Here is a 23,048-nt window from a genome sequence, read left to right on the forward strand (position 1 = left end):
TATACACTAGGGGATAATAAGTTATTATATGTGTGAGGATCTGTAAATATACTTGTAGCAGGTTTCAGAATGTAAATTGTGTGAGGTTTTTTGGCGACAGGGGTGCTGCTTTCCTGGCATCAAAAGAAGTTTCCAGTGCATCCCAGTGAGAGGGTGACGGCCTCATAACAGCATCTACCATCCCCTGGGGGTGGGGAGCGAAATAGGCCACGGTAATTAGAGATTGTGGTTAGAATTTGTTCCTTCTAAGGACTGGGGGTGGGGAAATATTAAACCTTATGGTGAAAACAAAGAAAACAGGAGGTGCTTTTTGTGTGAAGGCTAACAAGTAGAGGTTATGTGGCTGGGAGCGGGGACTCAGGCCTGTAAGCCCAGCACCTTAGAAGGCCGAGGCAGGAGGATCACCTGAGGAGTTCAAGACCAGCCTGGCTAACGTGGTAAAACCCCATCACCCCATCTCTACTAAAAACACAAAAATTAGCCGGGCGTGGTGGCACATGCCTATAACCCTAGCTACCAGGGAGGCTGAGGCACGAAAATTGCTTAAACCCAAGAGGCAGAGGTTGCAGTGAACTGAGATTGCACCACTGCACTCCAGCCTGGGCAACAGAGGGAGACTCTGTCTCAAAAAAAAAAAAGAAAGAAAAAGAAAAAACAATAAAAAAAGAAAAGAGACCGTGCAGGGCAGGGGGAGGAACAAGGGTTAAAATCCTTAGGGAAAGGTGGGGCTGGGTCAGGGTTGGGGGGGGCTTCACTGGGTGTGGCCCTAGAGAAGTCAGTCATTGGCCCTACCAGGTCCAGGATCTGGAAAACAGCCCCTATATCACCAGAGTTGCTTTCCGGCAGTGGCATCAGCAAATGCAAAGGGCTAAGGTGGGAGTGGATTTACTTTTATTAAGTCAGGTTCATCTGTTTCACCACTTACGAGCCAAGTTGGACTGGAACTGGAGAATTGCCCTTTCCCTATCTGTTCATCAAGCCTGCAGTACACACGTCTGGGATATGCAAACTCCCCTGCTGTGGCTCTTAATCTTTATCAGACTTCAGAATCATTGGAGGACAGTGGATGGTTGAGAGGGGAAAGAGGAGGAGTTGTAAAACAGGCACACTTTTCAGTAAGATTTTCAACCATTAAGTCTGGGGTGAAGCCAAGAAGCTGCATTTATGGCAGTCACCCCTTGACTAGTATGCAAAGGAGCCCCTTGACTGCCTCTAGAAACACTGCCCTGAGGCAGTGGCAGCCCTTTATTAGGTGGCATGTCAACAAATTCAAGGGTTGGAGATCAGCATCTTTTAAAAAAAGAAAGAAAAGGCTGGGCACAGTGGCTCATGCCTGTAATCTCAGCATTTTGGGAGGCTGAGGCGGGTGGATCACCTGAGGTCAGGAGTTTGAGACCAGCCTGGACAATATGGTGAAACTCTATCTCTACTATAAATACAAAAATTAGCCAGGCGTGATGGCATGCACCTGTAGTCCCAGCTACTTGGGAGGCTGAGGCAGGAGAATCACCTGAACCCATGAGGCGGAGATTGCAGTGAGCCAAGATTATACCACTGCACTCCAGCCTGGGTGGTGGGCGACAGAGTGAGGTAAGAAGGAAAGAAAGGAAGGAAGGAAGGAAGGAAGGAACGAAGGAACGAAGGAACGAAGGAACGAAGGAAGGAAGGAAGGAAGGAAGGAAGGAAAGAAACAGAAAACATGCTCTTAGTAAGGTTTTTGTTATTGTTTCAGTTACATATATATAGTTAAATATGGGAGGCCATTGTTTTGGACTGGGCTCCATACTAGGCCCCACCAGACCAGACCAAACAAAATGGAGTCACTCATGCTAAATTTCCACTTCACCAAACCAAAACTAAGTTGTTTATCTGAACTTCCAAGAAATCAGAAGAGAAAAAGAGTAAGAGAGAACATATTAAAAGTCCCAAACTATACAGATTTAGCTGGCATGATAAGGAAGTCCTCTCTGTTTGAACCCTAAAAAGAAAGTAACTTTGAAATGAGCAATCCTCTTTTTGTTCCTTATTTCTGTTTTTCTCAGTTCTTTTCTACCTATAAAGCCCATCTCCTCTGCTCAGCTTATTGGAACATTGTTTTATAGAATGAGATGTTGCCTGATTCTAGAAGTGCTAATAAAAGCCAATAAGATCATTTAACTACATTTGTTGTAATTTTGTCTTTGGCCTAAATATACATATATATATGCACCCTGGAGAATGAATGTATTTCTTTATGAGGTCAAAAAAGTTTGAAAGCTGCTTAGAGCTCTTAGGGGACCTCTGGAGGCTTCATGGGCTTGGGCAGGGCTTGTACTTAAACTTCAGGCACTCAGAGCTGGGGAGGGAAGAATGGGCACCTTTGTTACATTTTAGTCATTCAACAGATTTATTGAGCCCCTACCTGTGTGCCAGGCCTTAGACACTGGGGACACAACAGTCAAGAAGAACAAAGGTCTACTTTTATGAACAAATAAAATACAACAAATGGATATGCAATATGTCAGTAGTGATAAGGGCTATGAAAAAGATTCAAGTATTAGAGGAAAGAGAGCATGATGGAGGTGCTGGTATAGAAAGGATGGTGTAGAGGGCCTCTTGGGTACGTGGCACTGGAAAAAGCAAGGCATGAAAACATCTGGGGAGGACCTTTCCAGACAGAGGACTAGCAAGTGCAAGACGTCTTTCTGTGCCATGAACTCTGCTCCTCCAATTTTCAAAGAACCTCACATGATTTACATCGTGTGAAAACCTGCTACAAATATACTTACAGGTCCTCACACATAGGATAAAGCATTCATTAGCTCCCACTGTGTGATACAAGCTGGAATGTATTTATTTTATAAAATTGGGATTATGTGTACAACCTGCTCTCTAACCTGCCCTTTCACTTGCTGATTTAAACATTTGGTTTGGATCTTTTTAAAAAAACTTAAAAAAAAAAAATTTCTGTAGAGACCAGGGTCTTGCTGTGTTGCCCAGGCTGGTCTCAAACTTCTAGCCTCAAGTGATCCTCCTACCTCAGCCTCCCAAACTGTTGAGATTACAGGTGTGAGCCACCAGGCCTGGCCTAACCTTTTCTATTTTAATGAACATTTTGAAAAGTCTTGGAAAGGACTGTTCTTTCCCAGCCTTTACTTTCCCTCAGGCCTGCTCCTCGGTGGCAGGCCCAGTCTTTTCTGCCTGCCCGATGGGGCCCTGGCCTGGCCCTGCCCAGCTCCTTTCTGCCTGGCTCTGTGTCCATTCTTCCTTCCTTCTTAGACTCTGATCCAACATCTCTGGTGTTGGGGCTGGAAGTCATCTGACTGGGGTTTGCCTGGTTTCCAGGAATAGCAATAAGACTACCAACACCGTGGCTTCTTTTCCTTCTGAGTACAACCAGCTTTAACTGTCGCTTTTAAGAGGGATTTGGCAGCCTGCCAGTGCAGACAAATTCAGATCACATGAGTCCTCCATGATGAAGTCCAAGTCTCCCAGTGACAGAGTCCTCTCTGCTCGGGCCAGATTAAACTAGATGAGACCAGCTCTCTTTTCCAGAGGACTCTTCAGACCAGCCACTATGCAGGAGGGATGTTACCAATCTGGGCAAGTCCAGGAGAGAACAACCAACTCAGACCATAAAGAGCCAAAAACTAGAATTGTATTTAAATAAGGCAGAGCCGCAGGCTGCTGTGGTTTGAACGTGTCCCCCAAAGTTCACATGTTGAAAACTGAATTCCCATTGTAACAGTGTTGATAGGTAGGAGCTTTTTTTTTTTTAATTATACTTTAAGTTCTGGGGTACATGTGCAGAACGTGCAGGTTTGTTACATAGATGTACATGTGCCATGGTGGTTTGCTGCCTCCATCCCCCCATCATCTACATTAGGTATTTCTCCTAATGTTAGCCCTCCCCGATCCCCCCCACCCCCTTGCTATTCCTCCCCTAGCCCCTCACCCCCTAACAGGCCCTGGTGTGTAATGTTCCCCTCCCTGTGTCCATGTGTTCTCATTGTTCAGCACCCACTTATGAGTGAGAACATGTGGTGTTTGGTTTTCTGTTCTTGTGTCAGTTTGCTGAGAATGATGGTTTCCAGCTTCATCCATGTCCCTGCAAAGAACCTGAACTCATCCTTTTTCATGGCTGCATAGTATTTCATGGTGTATATATGCCACATTTTCTTTATCCAATCTATCACTGATGGGCATTTGGGTTGGTTCCAAGTCTTTGCTATTGTGAACAGTGCTGCAATTAACATAGGTGTGCATATGTCTTTATAGTTGAATGTTTTATAATCCTTTGGGTATATACCCAGTAATGGATTTCTGGGTCAATGATATTTCTAGTTCTAGATCCTTGAGGAATCACCATACTGTCTTCCACAATGGTTGAACTAATTTACACTGATAGGTGGGAGCCGTTAAGAGGTGATTAGGTCATGAGGACTCTGCCCTCATGCATGGATTAATGATGTTATTGTGGGAGTGCGTTCCTGATAGAAGGATAAGTTTGTCCCCTTTCCCTCTCTAGCTCCTTCTGTCTCACCATGTGATGTCTTCCACCATGTCATAATGCAGCAAGAAGGCCCTCACCAGATGCAGACTCTCGATCTTGGACTTCCCAGTCTCCAACCATCAGCCAAATACATGTCTGTTCATAATAAATTACCCAGTCCATAGTATTCTGTTATAGCAGCACAAAATGGACTAAGACAAAGGCACTGGTAGTATAAAGTTGAGGGAATGTGAAGTGAGGGGCCAGGAGAGGTCGACATGAAATCATGTTGCTTATACCCATAACATTCTGTCTTGTATCCTGTCTGTCATGTTGTCTTTCCCTTTTAATGTTTACAAATATTCAGTGACCACCTACTGTATGCTAGCTCTACACTGTTCAATACCATAGCCACTAGCCCCATGTGGCTATTTAAATTTAAATTAATTAAAATAAATTACATTTAAAATTTAGTTCTTCAGTTGCACTAACTACATTTCGTGCCCAGTAGCTAGTAGGGTTAGTGGCTAGTGTATTGTACAATACAGATATAGAACATTTCCATAATTGTAGAAAGTTCTATTGCAGTGCTGTGGCAGACCCTGGGTTAGACAGCAGCAATACAAGTGTGAATGCGACTTAGTCACTGCCTCTGTTGCTTGCAGTTGAGTGAGAGAGAGAAGTAAATGAAAAGTGATACTATGTGGTGGAAAGTGTGGGGGCTTTAGAAGCACAGAAGAATAGTTAACCCAGTCTGGAGAAGGGAAGGAATGGTTAGGGAAGACCCGGGGGGCAGAGAGGGAGATGGCCTCTAAGCTGAAGATAAATAAAGTCATATGCTGCACAATAACATTTTGATCAATGATGGACTGCATGTACCTCGTGGTCTCATAAGATTATGACACTGGCCGGGCATAGTGGCCCATGTCTGTAACCTCCCAACGCTTCGGGAGGCCGAGGCCGGCGGATTGGCTGAGCTCAGGAGTTCGAAACTACCCCAGGCAACATTGTGAAACCCTGTATCTACTAAAATACAAAAAAATTAGTGGAGTATAGTGGCATGCACCTGTAATCTCAGCTACTCAGGAGGCTGAGGCAGGAGAATCACTTCAGTCTGGGAGGCGGAAGTTGCAGTGAGCCAAGATCCTGCCACTGCACTCCAGCTTGGGCGACTGACTAAGACTCCATCTCAAAAAAAAAAAAAAAGATTATAACACTATTTTTACTGTACCTTTTCAATGTTTAGATGTACAAATACTTACCATTGTGTTACAATTGTCTGCAGCATTGCAGTATAATCAGTACAGTAACACACTGTACAGGTTTGTAGCCTAGGAGCAACAGGCTCGCCATAAAGCCTAGGTATATAGTAGTCATTACCATCTAGATTTGTGTAAGCACAATCTATGATGCTCACACAACGATGAAATTGCCTAACAATGCATTTCTCAGAACGTATCCCCGTTGTTTAGCAATGCATGATTGTAGTTAGCCAGACAAAGATGGGAAAGGGGATAGAAGGGAAATGCTCTAGGCAGAGGGAACACCATGTGCACAGATTCAAAGGTGACAGCTAACACAAGTCAGGAAGCTGCAAGTAGTTTAGACCATTGAAACATATAGTGTGAGTGGCAGAGGTGGAAGATGAGGCTAAAGAGATATACCAAGCTTTTGAGACCGAATGAAGGAATTTGAAATTCACCTTGGATATCAGTTATCTACTGCATCTAAAAAGCCATCCCAAAGCTTAGTGGCTTAAAATGACAACTTAAAAAAAAACTCAGCTGGGTTGTTCTGATGGTTACTTACGTGGTTGCAGTCATGCAATAGTTCATCTTGGGCTGGATAGTCTAAAATAGTTTCACTCACATGGCTGGCATTTGGTGCTGGCTACTGGATGGGTCATGTCTCTCAAACAGACTAGCCTGGTCCTCTTACCATGGTGGGAGTGTTTCAAAAGGATGGGAGCAGAAACTGCAAGGCCTTTTGAAGCTTAAATTCAGAAGTCCCACAATGTCACTTCTGTTGCATTCTTTCAGTCAAAACAAGTTTCAAAGCCAGCCTTGATGGGAAAAGCTACAAAGAATTTGTGGTCATTTTTAATCCATCACTCTCTGATGTTGGCCTGTATCCAGGTGGTAGGTAGAGAGAAGGGAACAGATTTATATTTTTATAATGTTGGGGAGGTGGAATTGAGAAGTCTCGGGGATTGTTCTTGAACAAGGAAGAGAGGGTAAAGTTACAAATGACTCCTACGTCCTTGGCTTCGGTGATTAGTGAATGGTAGTGCCCAGCACTTAGAGGGAAAAGAAGGGGAACAGGTTTGGGGGGAAGATGATGTTTCCAGTATGAGTCATGTCAAGAATGAGATGGTTTTTAAACAGCTGGTTAGAGATGGGCGGATGGCAGGTGGATATACAGGTGTGACTCAGGGAGAGGCTACAGGTACAGGACTGGCTACAGGTACCGGTTTGGAAGTCTTTTGTGCCTTAAGCCTAAAGCATCTCTCTCAGAGGGAAGAACATCCCCAGAGCAGGATCATCTTGGGGGGCAAAGATCTAGTAACTCAACTCTGCAGCTGCACTAAGCCTAGCCCGGTGTCCCAGGACAAAGCAGTAAGTTTATCCTGGTTGTGGCTTGCCAGGCTGTTGTGGGGAAAAGGGACTAAGTTTGTAATGAGAGCCCTCAGTTCTAAACAAAGATCAGAGTTTCAAGTAGCATAGGGGTAGATACTTTCTCCTGCCAGAAGGAAATCACCCAACAATAGGTCACTAACTTTGAAAGTAATGAGTGCATCATCACAGACCAAGCATCAACGAGGGCTACAGATACCCCATCAGGGATGCAATGGAGGAGATCCCCTCCCTGGGTTGGAAAACAGACCCAATAGCCAGTCCATGGAGGCAAACTTCTCTCATTACTCCCACCCCCTCAAAGGCACCCAACTTTCAGAAACTCCACAAATCTTCATCGAAGGCTCTTTTGCTAGATCAGCACTGCAGAGGCACCTACTAGGGTTCAAAATAAATGTTAGGGCCGGGCACGGAGGTTCATGCCTGTAATCCTAGCACTTTGAGGGGCCGTGGCAGGTGGATCACCTGAGATCAGGAGTTTGAGACCAGCCTGGCCAACATGGTGAAACCCCATCTCTACTAAAAATACAAATCCATTAGCCCGGTGTGGAGGCGTGCACCTGTAATCCCAGCTACTGGGAGGCTGAGGCAGGAGAATCGCTTGAACCCGAGAGGCGGAGGTTGCAGTGAGCCGAGATAGCACCAGTGCACTTCAGCCTGGGCGACAGAGCAAGACGCCATCTCAAAAATAAACAATAAATAAATAAATAAATACTGGCTAGGATCTCTGCCATTCATTCATTCATTCATTCATTCAACAAACATTCAATAAGCCGCTACTATATACCAAGCCCCATACTGTGCACCAGGAATACAGAGATGAATAGACTCTAGTCTGGAAGCAATGCGACTGCAGCTGTAAAAACTGTTAGTTTCTACAACTGTCTTCCCATTTGGATCTCAAGATGATAATGAGGGGTCTCTTCTTGCTATGGTACTAGGCTGTAATGGTGCGATGAAAAAAATAATGAAAGGAATATGGGAGTAAGTGGGGGCCTGGGGGAGTGTCCGAAGGAGGAATTTCTAGTTGGAATCAGGGAAACTCCAAAGAAATACGGCAACATGTCTATCTGAGCGACTAATAATTTAAAAGACGACATTTATTAAGTGCTTTCTCCATAGCGATTACAGCTATTACCCGCTTTCCTTGGACTGTTAAGATTCTCTGGCAGCGTGGTCTTCGGCACAAGCGTCCTCTTCTCTGGACCTCATCAGCGCATTGTTACACTAAGATAGTAGAATCCGGCGCTCAGTTCCGTCCCAGCTTTAGGTGAGCGGAACTGCGGTTCCGCTGCCGGCAAGGGTGCCCGGAGGCTTTTCGCCCGGACTCCCGCCCTAGCGACGTGCGCCTGTTGCTAGGGGCGGAGACGCGGGAGGCTGTAGGGTTCGGAGGCTGCTCACGCCCCCCGGCTCCGAGTTCCCACAGGCCCCAGCTCCAGCCCCCCACCCAGTCCATCGGTGGGTACTGAGCCTGAGGTGGGAGAAAGGGACGCGGCAGCAGACTGGGAGCGGGCAACCCTCGCCCTTTGGCCGAAGCGGAGAGCGGTTATGAAGGCCAACCTTGGGCTGGGTGGCGCTAGGTTCCTATCTTGGGGGACTTCTCTCCCTGCTTTCCACATACACATCAAAATAAGCTTTAGGCCGGGCGCGGTGGCTCACGCCTGTAATCCTAGCTTTTTGGGAGGTCGAGGAGGATGGATTACCTGACCTCAGGAGTTCGAGACTAGCTTGGTCAACACGGTAAAACCCCGTCTCTACTAAAATACAAAAAATTAGCCGGGCGTGATGGCACGCGCCTGTAGTCCCAGCTACTCGGGAGGCTGAGGCAGAAGAATTGCTAGAAGCCGGGAGGCAGAGGTTGCAGTGAGCCGAGATCGTGCCACTGCATTCCAGCCTGGGGGACAGAGCGAGACTCCGCTTCTCATATGTAAAAAAAAAAAAAGCTATAGTTGTTCGCATAATGGGCAGGGAGAGGAGCCACTTGCGATCTGAAGCGACAGAAAGGAAAACTGCACACAAGTCGTCCCCAAAATTTGAGGCAACCTTAAGAGTGCTGGCCTAGAACTGACTCCCTATGTGCCTCTGGGCAACACCCTCTTATTCACTGGGCCTCAGTTTCCCCTATCTGTACCACTAGAGGGTCGAACCAGGCCAGCTTCCAAGTGTTTCTACTCATACTTTTCTTTCTTTGAGCATTGTTTTGGCAGCTAAAGATGCCTTGGTTTTCCAGAGTCTAAGACAGAAGTGTGCAGAGGGAGATTTGGGGAGAAGGAGGGAGATAGGATATCAGCATTTGCATGAACAGGGGACCAGGGAAATAAGGTCCAGTCCACCCAGCTCTGTCCCCGTGACCTTGACCTTCAGCAAGTCACAGCCCCCTGAGCCCCAGTTCCTTCATGGAATAGAACAGTTGGATAGGTACTGGTGTAGATCAAGGAATATTGCACTGGAGAGTTAAAAGATAATTCTCTGCTTTATGTTTAGGGTGGTTTAGAGTGATGACTGGATATATCCCAAGGCCTTTGGAAAGCAGATTGGAATAGAAGTAAGTGCTGGGATTCAGACTGAGACCTGGTTCCAACTAAAACCAACAGGGACATCCAGAGCCATCAGAGAGTCTATAGATTTTCCCATGTCCTCTCCAGCCTTTCTGGGTCTGTAGTCTGGGATGAAACAGGGTGACTGCTTTCTAAAGGATACATTGTTGGGCAGGTTTAAAGGACCCTTATGTTGTTAGGTCCTTAAAAAACGTACTACCAAGCCGACGCTTCATCTTACTATTCCATTCATTCATTCAACAGGTATTCATTTGCCTTGTGTTCATTCTCCCAGGCTAAGGTCAAAGCAGAGATAGAAAAATGAACCAGACATTATACCTCCTCTCAAGTATATTACATTTTCATAATAAAAATAGTGGAAGATAACTTAGTAGTATGTTTATTTCTTAGTCAACTCATAATAAGTTACAACAATGTAGACATAACCCAAATTTATATACTTTGTTTTTGAGACTTTTTAATTGCCTTGCTATATAACATAATGAATTCTTAGCCTCATTGGGATTAATCACTCTGATCAGAGGCCATAATTGGCTTCAACTTTAATATCCTTTAGATTCATATATCCATTTGTATGTGTTCTCAGTGTGTATTTGGTATATGTGTTTAATACTCATGCATTATGAACAGTATTAATGGTGAAATTACTGTTGCCAGTATTATCACTGTTAATCTTGCAATCATATTAGTAACCATAATTTATTTTTAACAGCTTGCCAGATTGAACCGAAGGCTTTATATGCACTAGCTTTTATGGAGATGCAGTATAATATGCTGGTCAAGAACAGGGCCTCTGGAGTTGGACTGCCTGGATTCAACTTTTGGCTCTGCCACTTATTTGCAGTATAAACTTGAGCAAGCTATTTGATAGCTCTGTGCCTCACTTTTCTCATCTGCAAAATGGTCATACAGGATGAGTATCCTTTATCTGAAATGCTGGGGACCAGAAGTGTTTCAAATTTCAGATTTTAGAATATTTGCATTATATACATCAGAGTTGAGCATCCCTAATTGAAAACCTGAAATCCAAAATGCTCCGATGTGGCCAGGCACGGTGGCTCTTGCCTGTGATCCCAGCACTTTGGGAAGCCTAGGCGGGCAGATCACTTGAGGTCAGGAGTTCGAGACCAGCATGAACAACATGGTGAAACCTCATCTCTACTAAAAATACGAAACTTAGCTGGGTGTGGTGGCACATACCTGTAATCACAGCTACTTAGGAGGCTGAGGCAAGATAATGACTTGAATCCAGGAGATGGAGGTTGCAGTGAGCCGAGGTTGCACCACTGCACTCCAGCCTGGGCAATTGAGCAAGATTCTGTCTTAAAAAAAAAAAAAATCCAAAATGTTCCAACGAGTATTTCCTTTGAATGTTATGTCAGTGTTCAAACGGTTTTAGATTTTGGAGGATTTTGAATTTTAGATTTTTGGATTAGATGCTCAACCTGTAGTAACAATATGTATCTTAGAGGCTTGTAGAATAGATTAAATGAGTTAATAAATAATAAAACACATAGAGCAGTTCCTGGTACATTTTAAGTGCTATTTTTATCTTCACTGAAGTCAATGATAGAGTTATTATCCTATTTTACACATAGGCAAGTGAGACTTAGAGAGGTTCAAAAACTTGTCCGAGGCCACAGTAGAGCTACAATTCAGAACTAGCTCCGTCTAGTGCAGACAGTAATGCATTTAATCCAATGTTGTTCTGACTATTCTGTGCTGCCTTTAATTCTCAGAATAAGCTGTACTGTCAATCAATATTTAGAATTTATTTGAATTCTTAAAATTGAGTTATTAAAATGGAATAAAACTGTTTATTCTTTGTAGACATTTATAATGGGAATTCTAGACTAGAAGTCAAGAGATTTACTTAGTTATAATTTTGAGCAAATAATATTTCTATTCTTATTCTTCAGATCTTTAAATAAATGGTCTTAGTTATAATTTTGAGCAAATAATATTTCTACCGTTATTCTGCAGATCTTGAAATAAATAAATGGTTTATATATGGTGATTTTGAAAAGCTCTTCCATCTTGAATTCTAGTATAATTATTTAAAACAGGAGAAAATTACCTTTTTCACAAAAGCAGTAAACTCTGAAGTAAGCAGTCAACTCAAGATTTTTGATGAACAGAAGTACTGTGTTATGAGCAAAATAAAAATATTAAATTATGTATTTAAATATATTTTGCATATTTAAAATAGATCTATAATTAACATTATAGTGTACTTTCCTGAACTGTGGAAATGTGAGAGAGATAATCTTGGAATTTTGTAAAATATTTCTTTGTGAGGGAATACTATACCTAACCATCTCTTTAATAAACCAGGTCTTTATTTACCTTGCAAATCTCTTTTCAGGGCAAACATGCTTAGACAGAGAAGAGATTAACTTGAGTGGCTTTCCACTAATTACAGAGATTAAGAAGTGGCTGCTTGAACTATTTTCCAAAGGATACCCATTACAAATTATTGAATAGGGTAGTTCACCAAGAAGATCGTATTGGTTTGGGGGTAAGTAATTCTAAGTTATCTTTTCCTTAGAATGTCCCATGAATATGCTTTACTTGAGAAGTATGGCTCTCTGACTATACCAATCAGTTTTGAGCAGAGCCAGTCCATTTATAGTACCTGCAATTTCCAGTGACCTAGATCTATGGATGGCATCTGTCATTAGTTTGATGACAATGTAGAAAAATAGGTTAGGCTGGCAGATAAGAAGCCCTGTACCCTCTATCTATCTATAAACAATACCACATCCCAAGCTTTTTGAAAACTATCCTGAATTTTGCCTCTCAGCACATCTTGTGGTCTCTTATAGAAAATCCTGGAATATTTGAAGTAGAAGGGACCTTAGATTCACCACTTCACAAGTATTGTTCTTGTCCAGTACTATGCAAGCCACTCGGGGTACAAAGATGAATAATGAAAGTCCTTCTCTCATTATACACATAGTCTACTAAAAATCATTTCATCTAGTGTCCTAATTTTCTAGATGGGGAAGCTGAGGCCAGAGTGGGGAATGGAGCTGCTCAGGGACACATAGTGGGATGAGGCAGGGCTCGGGGAGAGCCTAGGCCTCGTGATGCCACTCACGTTGTTTCCATTGCATTGTGCTTTTCTGTATTGGTTACCTGTTCTTGTCAAGAGGTCAATTCTAGGAGCTTCTCAAAATGTAGGCTGAAATCCTTCTGGAAAGCTCTAGTTTTCAATGCTAATGGTATGAATGAGAATATGAAGTTGTTGCGTTTTAGCTGCTGTTCTCCCCTGTAAGCAGTTCTTCATGTAGACAGTTCTTCCTAGAAGTAGGCTGGTCATGCCTATAAGAAACTCATCTCCTAGAACTTTGAAGCAGAACCCCAGAAGAAATGGGGACTGGGAACTCCCAGTGCCCCACATACTTCCCTCAGCTCTTTGATATTGCAGCCAGTTGCAGAGGACACGTGACCTGGAGTGGTTGAGAGTGGTCCCTAGTTAGGTTCCTGCAGTCCCAGTAAATGTTCATGCTGGTCACATCTTCAGGTTTCTCCTTTTTTCTGTTTCACCAGCAACTGGTATAGAACCTGTACAGATAAGGTGCTTAGGAGGCGTTTCCTGAGTTAGTGGAGGAACATCTTTGAATGCATAATCCATTCTCTTTCTTTTCAGTTTTAGCCTTATTAGTTGAGGAGAATGATACAAGTAAATCTGGAAAATGTTTCATTATTCTTTTTATTCTAATATATTATATAATCCAATATTAACATTATTTAAATTCTAAGTCACTGGCTCTCAAATATTTTGGCCTCAGAACTTCTTTTCACTCTTAAAAATTAAGGATCCCCAAAGAGGTTTTGCTTTTGTAGGTTGTAGATTGGATTCGAATCCTGCTCTGCTACCATCGTTTGACATTAAAACTGAGATTGAATGCCACATGCAGGGTTTGTTAAATTTAAAAATAAATAAATGAGGCTGGGTGCTGTGGTTCACGCCTATAATCCAAGCACTTTGGGAGGCTGAGGCAGGTGGATCAGCTAAGGTCAGGAGTTCGAGACTAGCCTTGCCAAAAAATGGTGAAACCCTGTCTCTACTAAAAATCCAAAAAAAAAAAAAAAAACCCACAAAGAATTAGCTGGATGTAGTGGTACATGCCTGTAGTCCCAATTACTCAGGAGGCTGAGACAGGAGAATTGCTTGAACCTGGGATGTGAAGTTTGCAGTGAGTCAAGATCATGCCATTGCACTCTAGTCTGGGTGACAAGAGTGAAACTCCAACTCAAAAAAAATAAACAAAATAATTAAGTGAATTAATTAATTTTAAAAATCAGAAATTTTAAAGACATTTACTTGTTAATTTCGAAATAACAACAATAAACCTATTGCATATTAACATGAAACATAATTTTATGAAAAATAAATATACTTTCCCAAACCAAAATATTTAGTTAGAAAAAGTGATATTGCTTTATGTTTTTGCAAATTTCTAATGTTTGCCTTAAACAGAAGACAATTGGACTCTGATATCTGCTTCTGAACACAGTCTATTGTAGTATATTGTTCATGTGGAGGTATAAAAAGAAAAGAAGGCCTCCACTTTGGGAGGCCAAGGCGTGTGGATTGCTTGAGCCCAGGAGTTGGAGACCAGCCTGGGCACCATGGCGAAACCCCATCTCTACCAAAAACACAAAAAAATTATCAGGGCATGATGGTGCAAGCCTGTGGTCCCAGCTCACTGGGAAGCTGAGGTGGGAATATGACCAAAGCCTGGGAAGTTGAGGGTATAGTGAGATCACACTACTGCACTCCAGCCTGAGTGATAGAGTGATATCCTGTCTCAAAAGAAAGAAATAAGGAAAGAAAGAAGACAGAAAGAAAGAGAGGGAGAGAGAAAGAAAGAAAGAAAGAGAGAGAGAGAGAGGGAGGGAGGGAGGGAGGGAGGAAGGAAGGAGAAGGAAGAAGGAGGAGAAAGAAGGAAAGAAAGGGAGGGAAGGAAGGAGAGAAGGGCCTCACCGAGAGATGTAGGTGGAAAAGGGAATTCCTCCCATACTCCCTGAAAGGCTCTCAAGAATCCCCCATGATCCATGGATCACACTTTGAGAACTGCTATTCTAAGTCATTACCTATATTGTCTCATTTAGTGCCATTATTTCTAGCATCTTATTCTTAGAACATCTATTTCATGATTCTGGCACACTGAGAGGTGCCATAGTGAAATTATTTTTTTAAAAAACTATCCAGCAACAAGGAAGGTTATAACCTTTGGAATAACTAAGGCTTTTCTTTTTCAAGAAGCTTCAGTAGTGTAAATTATTTTTTATTTTTAATTACATCCTCTTAGGATTTATTTGATTGTGACAGAGTACACATAACATAAAATTTATGATTAGTAATATTTAGTATATAGAAACAATGTTGTGCAACTATCATCACTGTGTAGTTCTAGAACATTTTCATCACCCCAAAAGGAAATTCTGCCTCTTTGTTTGTGTTGCTATAAAAAAATAACTGAGGGTTGGGCCCAGCGGCTCATGCCTGTAATCCCAACGCTTTGGGAGGCTGAGGTGGGAGGATCACCTGAGGTTGGGAGTTCAAGAACAGCCTGACCAACATGAAGAAACCCCGTTCTGTACTAAAACTACAAAAATTAGCTGGGCATGGTGGCTTATGCCTGTAATCCTAGCTATTCAGGAGGCTGAGGCAGGAGAACTGCTTGAACCTGGGAGGCGGAGGTTGCAGTGAGCCAAGATCGGGCCATTGCACTCCAGCCTGGGCAACAAGAACAAAACTCCGTCTCAAAAATAAAATAAAATCAATAACTGAGACTGAGTAATTTGCAAAGAAAAGCCGTTTATTTGGCTCACGGTTCTGCAGGCTGTAGAAAAAGCATGATATGGGCATCTGTTTCTGGGGAGGCCTCAGGAAGCTTCCACCATGGCAGAAGGCAAAGGAGAGCAGGCATCCCATGGCAAGAGAGGAAGGAACCAGGTGACGGGGGAGGTGCCAGGCATTTTTAAAACAATTAGTTCTTGTGGGAAGTAATAGAGTAAGAACTCACTAATAACCGGGGGATGTCACCAAGTCATTCATGAGGGATCTGCCCACGTGACCGAAACACCTCCAACTAAGCCCTGCCTCCAACAGTGGGGGATCTAATTTCAACATGAGATTCGGAGGGGACACGTATCTAAACTATATCTGGCCTATTAAGATATTCTGTATTACATTCTATCTGTATCTATTAAGTAGTCACTCTCCAATCTCTTCCTTATCCCAGCTCTTGGCAACTGCTAATCTGCTTTTTGTTTCTATAGGTTTGCCAACTATGGATATTTCATATACATAGAATATAAAATATGTAGCCTTTTGTGTCTGGCTTCTTTTGCTTAGCATGATGTTCTCAAGATTCACCCATGTTGTAGTATGTACAATTACTTCATTCCTTTTAATGGATGAGTAACATTCCATTGTGTGGATTGACCACATGATGTTTATTCACTCATCTGTTGAATATTTGAGTTGTTTTCACTTTTTGGCCACTGTGAACAGTGCTGCTGTGAACATTTGTGCACAACTTTTTGTTTGAACATCTGTTTCAGTGCTTTGGCTGTAAACCCAGGAGTAGAAGTGCTGGACCATATGGCAGTTCTGTGTTTTACTTATCAAAGGACTTCTTCGTCTTTTTTAAAATCAGTTTTATTTTTGTGTATCTGCAATCTTAGGGCCATAAGGGTGAAGTAGGGTGAGGAGGAAAATCAAAAGCATACAATTAATTCGTCTAAAAAAAGGATTTATTTTTAACATCATACTACCATTATTGTGCCTAACAAAATTAACAGTATGTATCCTTCCTTTTATTAAACAGGGAACACAACTTCCAGCAGCCACAAGGGATGCTGCTACTCAGGTGCCAACTGAAACCAGCTTCCCCACAGAAGGTTTCGTGTAGGTTTTGTTCCGTGATGGGGAAGCTGCAAAGCAAACTCAAACACAGCACTTATAAACACAGGTACAGCAATCCTCCCCGGGATCCCAGGTTTTATCATGCCTCATTAAAACTCCCCGCTAAAGAAAAAGAACACCCAGGGCAAATGTTGAGGACCTTCCCTGAATAGTTTAGTGTGTTTTCTTTTGGATAAGAAACAGCCAGAGCCGGGTGTGCTGTCTCACGCCTGTAATCCCAGCGCTTTGGGAGCCTGATGTGGACAGATTGCTTGAGCTCAGTAGTTGGAGACCAGCCTTGGCAACATAGCAAAACCCCATCTCTACAAACAATACAAAAGTTAGCTGGGCATAATGGCTTAAGCCTGTAGTCTCAGCTACTTGGGAGACTGAGGTGGGAGAATTGCTTGCCCAGGAAGTCGAGGCTGCAGTGAGCAACGTGCGCCACTGCACTCCAGCCTGGGAAACAGAGACTCTGTCTTAAAAGAAAGAAACAGTATTAGCTAGTGTCTGCACCCGTACACAGAAGGGCCCTAAATCTTTAAGATTAATCACTAGTGTGAGCAAAGAAAGACTCCTGGCTTCTTGGCTTCAGGATTCCCTTTTATCAGATTCCAACCCTTCAGTCATTCTGCACATTTTCAGAGTAAATAATACCATTGCTGACAATGTCAGTGAGTCTCCCTTCTCTTCTTCTTTTTAAATATTTCTCCTTAGTCTGGCCTGAATTGCCTTCTTAGCCCACATTCTTCTCCCCACCCCACTTCCATCCACTCCCATGCCTTTGGGTCTCTCATTTTCCATACTCTTTTTAGCAGGCCTGATGAAATTATAGAAGAGAGAATTCAAACTAAAGCTTTTCAAGAGTATAGCCCAGCTCACATGGATGCCGTCTTTGTCGTTGCTGCTTTGAACTCAGACCTTTGTGTCTCTGGAGGGAAAGATAAGGTGGGGTTTGCTGTGTTTCCCAGGAAACGAACTTTATTGCAGGGAAATGAAGATATTTTGAAAGGAAGTATAGGATTTGCATTTCTTGGAGCAGGGTTGATGAGTGTAAAAATATGTGCTTTAGAGTTAGAAAGACTGGATTTAAATCCCCGCTTGGCCGCTTCCCATTAGTTTGGACAAGCCTTTACATTTTTTGAACTTCAGTCTCATCTGTCAAGTGGGAATAATAATGCTACCTCATAGGTGGTTGTAAAGATTAAATCAAAGAATGGAGGTGAGATCCTTAATGCTATGCCTGGCCACCCACATGCTTTCTATAAATGGCAAAGATTATACTTCCCACTAATCCCATATTACACCTACGTGGAGACAGAGGAGTTAATTGTCAGCAAAAGGAACTTTCTAATCTCTTCCTTTATGCTCTCTACACTGGTATGCATCGTGATTCCCCCTATGGTTTTCTCCTCCTGCCTCCCATTCTCACATTTCTCTTTCGTATTTGGATCTATCATAGCACTCACAGCTGGGATACTGGTAGCACGACCGCTAATTCTTTTTGTAGTTAATAATACTGATAATGGGCCAGGGTGGTGTCTCACACCTGTAATCTCAGCACTTTGGGAGGCCAAGGCAGGTGGATCACTTGAGAACAGGAGTTAAAAACCAGCCTGGCCAATGTGGTGAAACCCCATCTCTACTAAAAATATAAAAATTAGCTGGGCATGGTGGCACATGCCTATAATTTCAGCTACTCAGGAGGCTAAGACACAAGAATTGCTTGAACCTGGGAGGTGGAGGCTCAGGCTGGTCTCGAACTCCCAAGCTCAGGTGATCAGCACACCTCGGCCTCCCAAAGTGCTGGGGTTACAGGCATGAGGCACTGCGCCCAGCCTAAAATGGTAAATTTTTAAAAAAAATACCACAACAAAAAAATACAGTACAATAGAGAAAACAAATCTAACCCTATGTGGAATTCTCCGTCAGCATCTACAACCAGAACCTCCAGTGGAATCAGTTCTTAGGGAATGTTGCCCAGCCCATCAGTAAGTTTACAGCAGTGGTCCAGTGTCTAAGGGAGAGACAGAGAACAACCAGGAGGAAATAAAAGAAACTCAAAGGAGGGGCATGTGAGGAGGGGCGGACACAACAGTAAAGGCCTAATGCTTCAAGCAAGTTCCTGAACAGAGAGGGAGTAAGTGAGAAGAGAGAAAGTAAGCTGGGGAATGAAGTGGAGGCTAGTTTCAGTTTAACAAGAGTTGAGTAATGAAACTAAAATCTTGACTCTCTCCAGACAGTTGTGGCCTATAATTGGAAAACTGGAAATGTGGTGAAAAGGTTCAAAGGACATGAACATGAGATCACCAAGGTAATTGTCAAATGATTATTATGAAGGCAATTTGGAACTGAATAAAGGATAACTAATAGTTTTAGATATTAAGGGTGATTGAATCTTGGGTCTTAAGGAAAAATGCAAAGGCTTCATTTGATGCTGCGAAGTCCTACTCCAGGAGAAACAGCAAACCATTCACTTAGTTATTGTTGCAGGCCTCTCGAACGCAATTTTTCTTTTGTTATTAAGCCTGTAATAGCACAGTAGTAAATAGAACACAGCTGATAACAACTGTCCCTGACCTATCCTGACTCAACAGGGACAGTACTGAAGGCTTAACCTGTACTTAGGATAGCTAGGAAAATGACAAAATCCCTGTGCTCAGCAACCTTCTAGTCTAGTTGGGGACATTTAATAAAAATTCAATAAAAGTGAAATAAAAATTAATTTGTTAGATAGCATTGCAGACTAGAGTAAGCTTCCAGCAAAAATGATAGAGAAGCCAATTTATATATAATTCCTCTCTGTGAAGTACACCTAATGTATGCAACGTATGCAAAAGTCATTTGCATACAAATGAATCAAAAATTAAGATGCATACTTCATTTATAATGAAACTAGGCATCAGCCACAATCCCATAGCATAGAATAGGATATTTGCTTGCCAGATACATTGTGTTTTGAACTATTCTGATAGAGAACACCATGCTCTAATACACTTATTCCCAGATATTTAGCAGAGTGCAGATTTCACTAAAAGAGCTGGTCCTGAATGGTCCTCCCAGCAGCCCTTTGTTTAGAAAGATGAGGACTAAAGATATAGATTGTTTACCAGTAAAACAAGACAATGTAACAAAGTTGAGTTTGCTGCTAGCTTGCTTCTGCTTCTGGTCATCCTAAAATGCTGCAGGACTGGCCAGGCATGGTGGTTCACGCCTGTAATCCCAGTGCTTTGGGAGGCTGAAGCAGGAGGATCATTTGGGGCCGGGAAATTTTTGTTTTGTTTTTTGAGAGGGAGTATCACTCTCTCTATAGTGTGATCTTGGCTCACTGCAACCTCTTATCTCATGGGTTCAAGCTATTCTCCTGCCTTCACCTCCCAAGTAGCTGAGATTACAGGTGTGTGCCAAGATACCCAGCTAATTTTTGTATTTTTAGTAGAGATGGGGTTTTGCTGTGTTGGCCAGGCTGGCCTCCAGCCCCTGTCCTCAAGCAATCCGCCCTAGGTTGGGAGTTTAAAACCAGCCTGGGACATAGCAAGACCCCATCTTGACAAAAAAAATTAAAAAAAATTAGCCAGTCATGGTGGTGCACATCTGTAGTCTCAGCTATTTGAGAGGCTGAGGTGGGAGGATTGCTTGCATCTAGGAGTTTGAGGTTTCAGGGATTGTAATCACTCCACTGAGCTCCAGCCTGGGTGACAGAGTGGAAATCGTGTCTCAAAACAAACAAACAAACAAACAAACACCACACACAAAAGAGCTGAAGGACTGAGTACTGAACAGACAAGACATAATCAACCATTGATATTCAGGATGACAAATCAAGTTATAGTAGACCTTGGACTAAAAGGAAAGAAAATGAGAGAGAATTGACTGTGTGTGAGTGTGTGTACGTATGTGCATGTGCACGTGTGTGCACATGCATGCGTGTGTATGTCTGTGCATGTAATACTTGAGCCTGTATCAAGCCTTATTGGACTTACTACCAAAGATTGGACTTGCCCTCATTCAAAGATGAAAAGATTAACAAGCAGAAAGGATCTAAAGTGAGGCCTATATGCTTAGGTTGGCTCACGCCTGTAATGCCAGCACTTTGGGAGGCCGAGGCAGGCAGATCATGGGGTCAGGAGTTCAAGACCAGACTGGCCAATATGGTGAAACCCCATCTCTACTAAAAAATACAAAAATTAGCTGGGCATGGTGGCTCATGCCTGTAATCCCAGCTACTTGGGAGACTGAGGTTGGAAATTTGCTTGAACCAGGACCTGGGAGGTGGAGTTTGCAATGAGCAGAGATTGTGCCACTGCACTTCAGCCTGGGCTACAGAGCGAGACTTCATCTCGAAAAAAAAAAAATATATATATATATATATATATATATATATACACACACACACACACACACATATAACAAGCTAATATCAGATGAAAATACACTTTGAAGGAAGAACTACTCAAGAAGCAGAGACAAAATTTGATTAATACTTTTTATTCTGTATAAATTAAGAGAACATGTACTCTATGAAACAAGAAATTGAAAAAATAAGACAAGCCAGGTGCAGTGACTCATGCTGGTAATGCTAGCACTTTGGCAAGGCAAGGCGGGAGGATTGCTTGAGCCCAAGAGTTTGAGACCAGCCTGGGCAATATAACAAGACCCTATCTCCTCAAAAAATTAAAAAATTAGTTTGATGTGATGGTGCACGCCTATAGTCCCAGCTACTCAGCAAGCTGATGTGGGAAGATCACTTGAGCCCAGGAGGTTGAGACCACAGTGAAGTGTGATCATTTCACTGTACTCCAGCCTTGGTGACAGAGCAAGATCTTGTCTCAAAAAAAAGTAAGACAATAGAAGAATTATCTGGGAGAGAAAAGATTTGAGGAAAAATATTATTAAAAAGTAAAAATTGGCCATGCAGGGTAGCTCATTCCTGTAATCCCAACACTTTGGGAGGCTGAGGCGGAAGGATTGCTTGAGCTCAGGAGTTCAAGACCAGCCTGGGCAACATAGCAAGACCTGTCTCCACTGAAAATAAAAATACAAATACATTAGGCAGTTGTGGTGGTGTATGCCTATAGTCTCAGCTGCTTGGGAGGCTAAGGCAGAGGATTGTTTAAGCCAGGGAGATGAAGGCTACAGTGAGCTATAGTTGTGCCATTGCACCCCAGCCTGAATCATAGTGAGACCCAGTCAGAAAGAAAGAGAGAGAGATGGGGGAGAGAGAGAGAAAGAAGAGAAAGAGAGAGAGAAAGAAAGAAAAGGAAGGAAGGAAGGAGAAAGACAATAAAGACAGACATAAAGAAAAAGAGAAAAAGAGAAAGAAGAGAGGGAGGAAGGAAGGAGGGAAGGAAGGAAAGATCTTTATGTGGGGAGAATGCTGTTCATATGTAAAGTCAATGGAAGAACATTCTTTGTCTTTTTGTTTGTTTTTGAGATGAAGTCTCACTTTGTCACCAGGCTGGAGTGCAGTGATGTGATCTTGGCTCACTGCAACCTCTGTCTCCCGAGTTCAGGCAATTCTCCTGCCTCAGCCTCCCAAGTAGCTGGGACTACAGGCGCACACCACCATGCCCAGCTAATTTTTGTATTTTTAGTAGAGACAGGGTTTCACAATGTTGGCCAGGAGGATCTTATCTCTTGACCTCATGATTTGCCCACCTCGGACTCCCAAAGTGCTGGGATTACAGACATAAGCCACCGTGCCCAGCCTAGAAAGACATTCTTAAATTTGTAAAATCTTGCCATATGTAAAGCAATTCTCAATAATGTAATTGAAGGTATATTATTAAAGAATGTGAATGAATGATGAATAATAAAGCCAATGAATATTAAAGAAGTTGCAAACTGAATTCACTGTATGAGGCTTCAATCCAATTAAACACAGAATTATGTCTGAAGAATTGCCAAAACTAGGGTTATGTAATGAAATGTAATTGTTTTAATTATTTTAAAAATTTATATATATAAAATGTAAAATAATAATATGATAATAGACTGGATAAAAATCCAATAGAGTACCTACAAATGTGGGAATGAGCCAGAAGTAATATAATTGTGCTAATTAAACAAAAAATTTTTTTTCTGTTTTCTTTCTGAAGTTAATAAATAGAGAATATAATTTTAAGGTTATTAATACATATATAGAGGTATCATGAGAAGAATTTAAATTATGCATTCTTTACATTAAATATATAAAGAGAGGGAAAAATAAATCTAAAAACAAATGTACAGTTTGGCCAGGCGCGGTGGCTCACGCCTGTAATCCTAGCACTTTGGGAGGCTGAGGTGGGTGGATCACCTGAGGTCAGGAGTTCAAGACCAGCCTGGCCATCATGGTGAAACCCCATCTTTTTTTCAAAAATAAAAATTAAAAAAAAAAGAAAAAACCCCACAAATATACAGTTTTATAGAAAAAGAAGACAATGAAAATATGACAAAGTGTTTTTCAAAAACTAACAGAAAAG

General features: G+C 42.3%; 1 protein-coding gene across 8 annotated transcripts in view; it reads left to right on the forward strand.

Moving 5' to 3' along the window:
• Positions 1–8,474: 8,474 nt before the first annotated feature.
• The window catches only part of WDR31 (WD repeat domain 31), a 28,915-nt gene continuing 14,341 nt past the window's right edge, over positions 8,475–23,048 (forward strand). For 3 of the 8 annotated variants that reach the window (XM_012461872.3, XM_064378788.1, XM_064378809.1), the window contains exons 1-6: positions 8,475–8,562; positions 9,589–9,649; positions 10,375–12,180; positions 16,508–16,651; positions 17,400–17,532; positions 18,824–18,898. In XM_012461872.3, coding sequence (XP_012317295.1) covers positions 16,536–16,651; positions 17,400–17,532; positions 18,824–18,898 — 324 coding nt within the window. In that variant the 5' untranslated portion in view covers positions 8,475–8,562; positions 9,589–9,649; positions 10,375–12,180; positions 16,508–16,535. Of the gene's footprint in view, positions 8,563–8,648; positions 8,845–9,588; positions 9,650–10,374; positions 12,181–16,507; positions 16,652–17,399; positions 17,533–18,823; positions 18,899–23,048 lie in introns of those variants that run through there. The other 5 variants (XM_012461873.3, XM_012461871.3, XM_012461869.2 and 2 more) reach the window with 4 other exon arrangements.

Source organism: Aotus nancymaae, unplaced genomic scaffold (assembly GCF_030222135.1).
Source record: "Aotus nancymaae isolate 86718 unplaced genomic scaffold, 86718_ANA_hifiasm-v0.15.2.pri h1tg000003l, whole genome shotgun sequence".
NCBI classification, from domain to species: Eukaryota; Metazoa; Chordata; class Mammalia; order Primates; family Aotidae; genus Aotus; species Aotus nancymaae.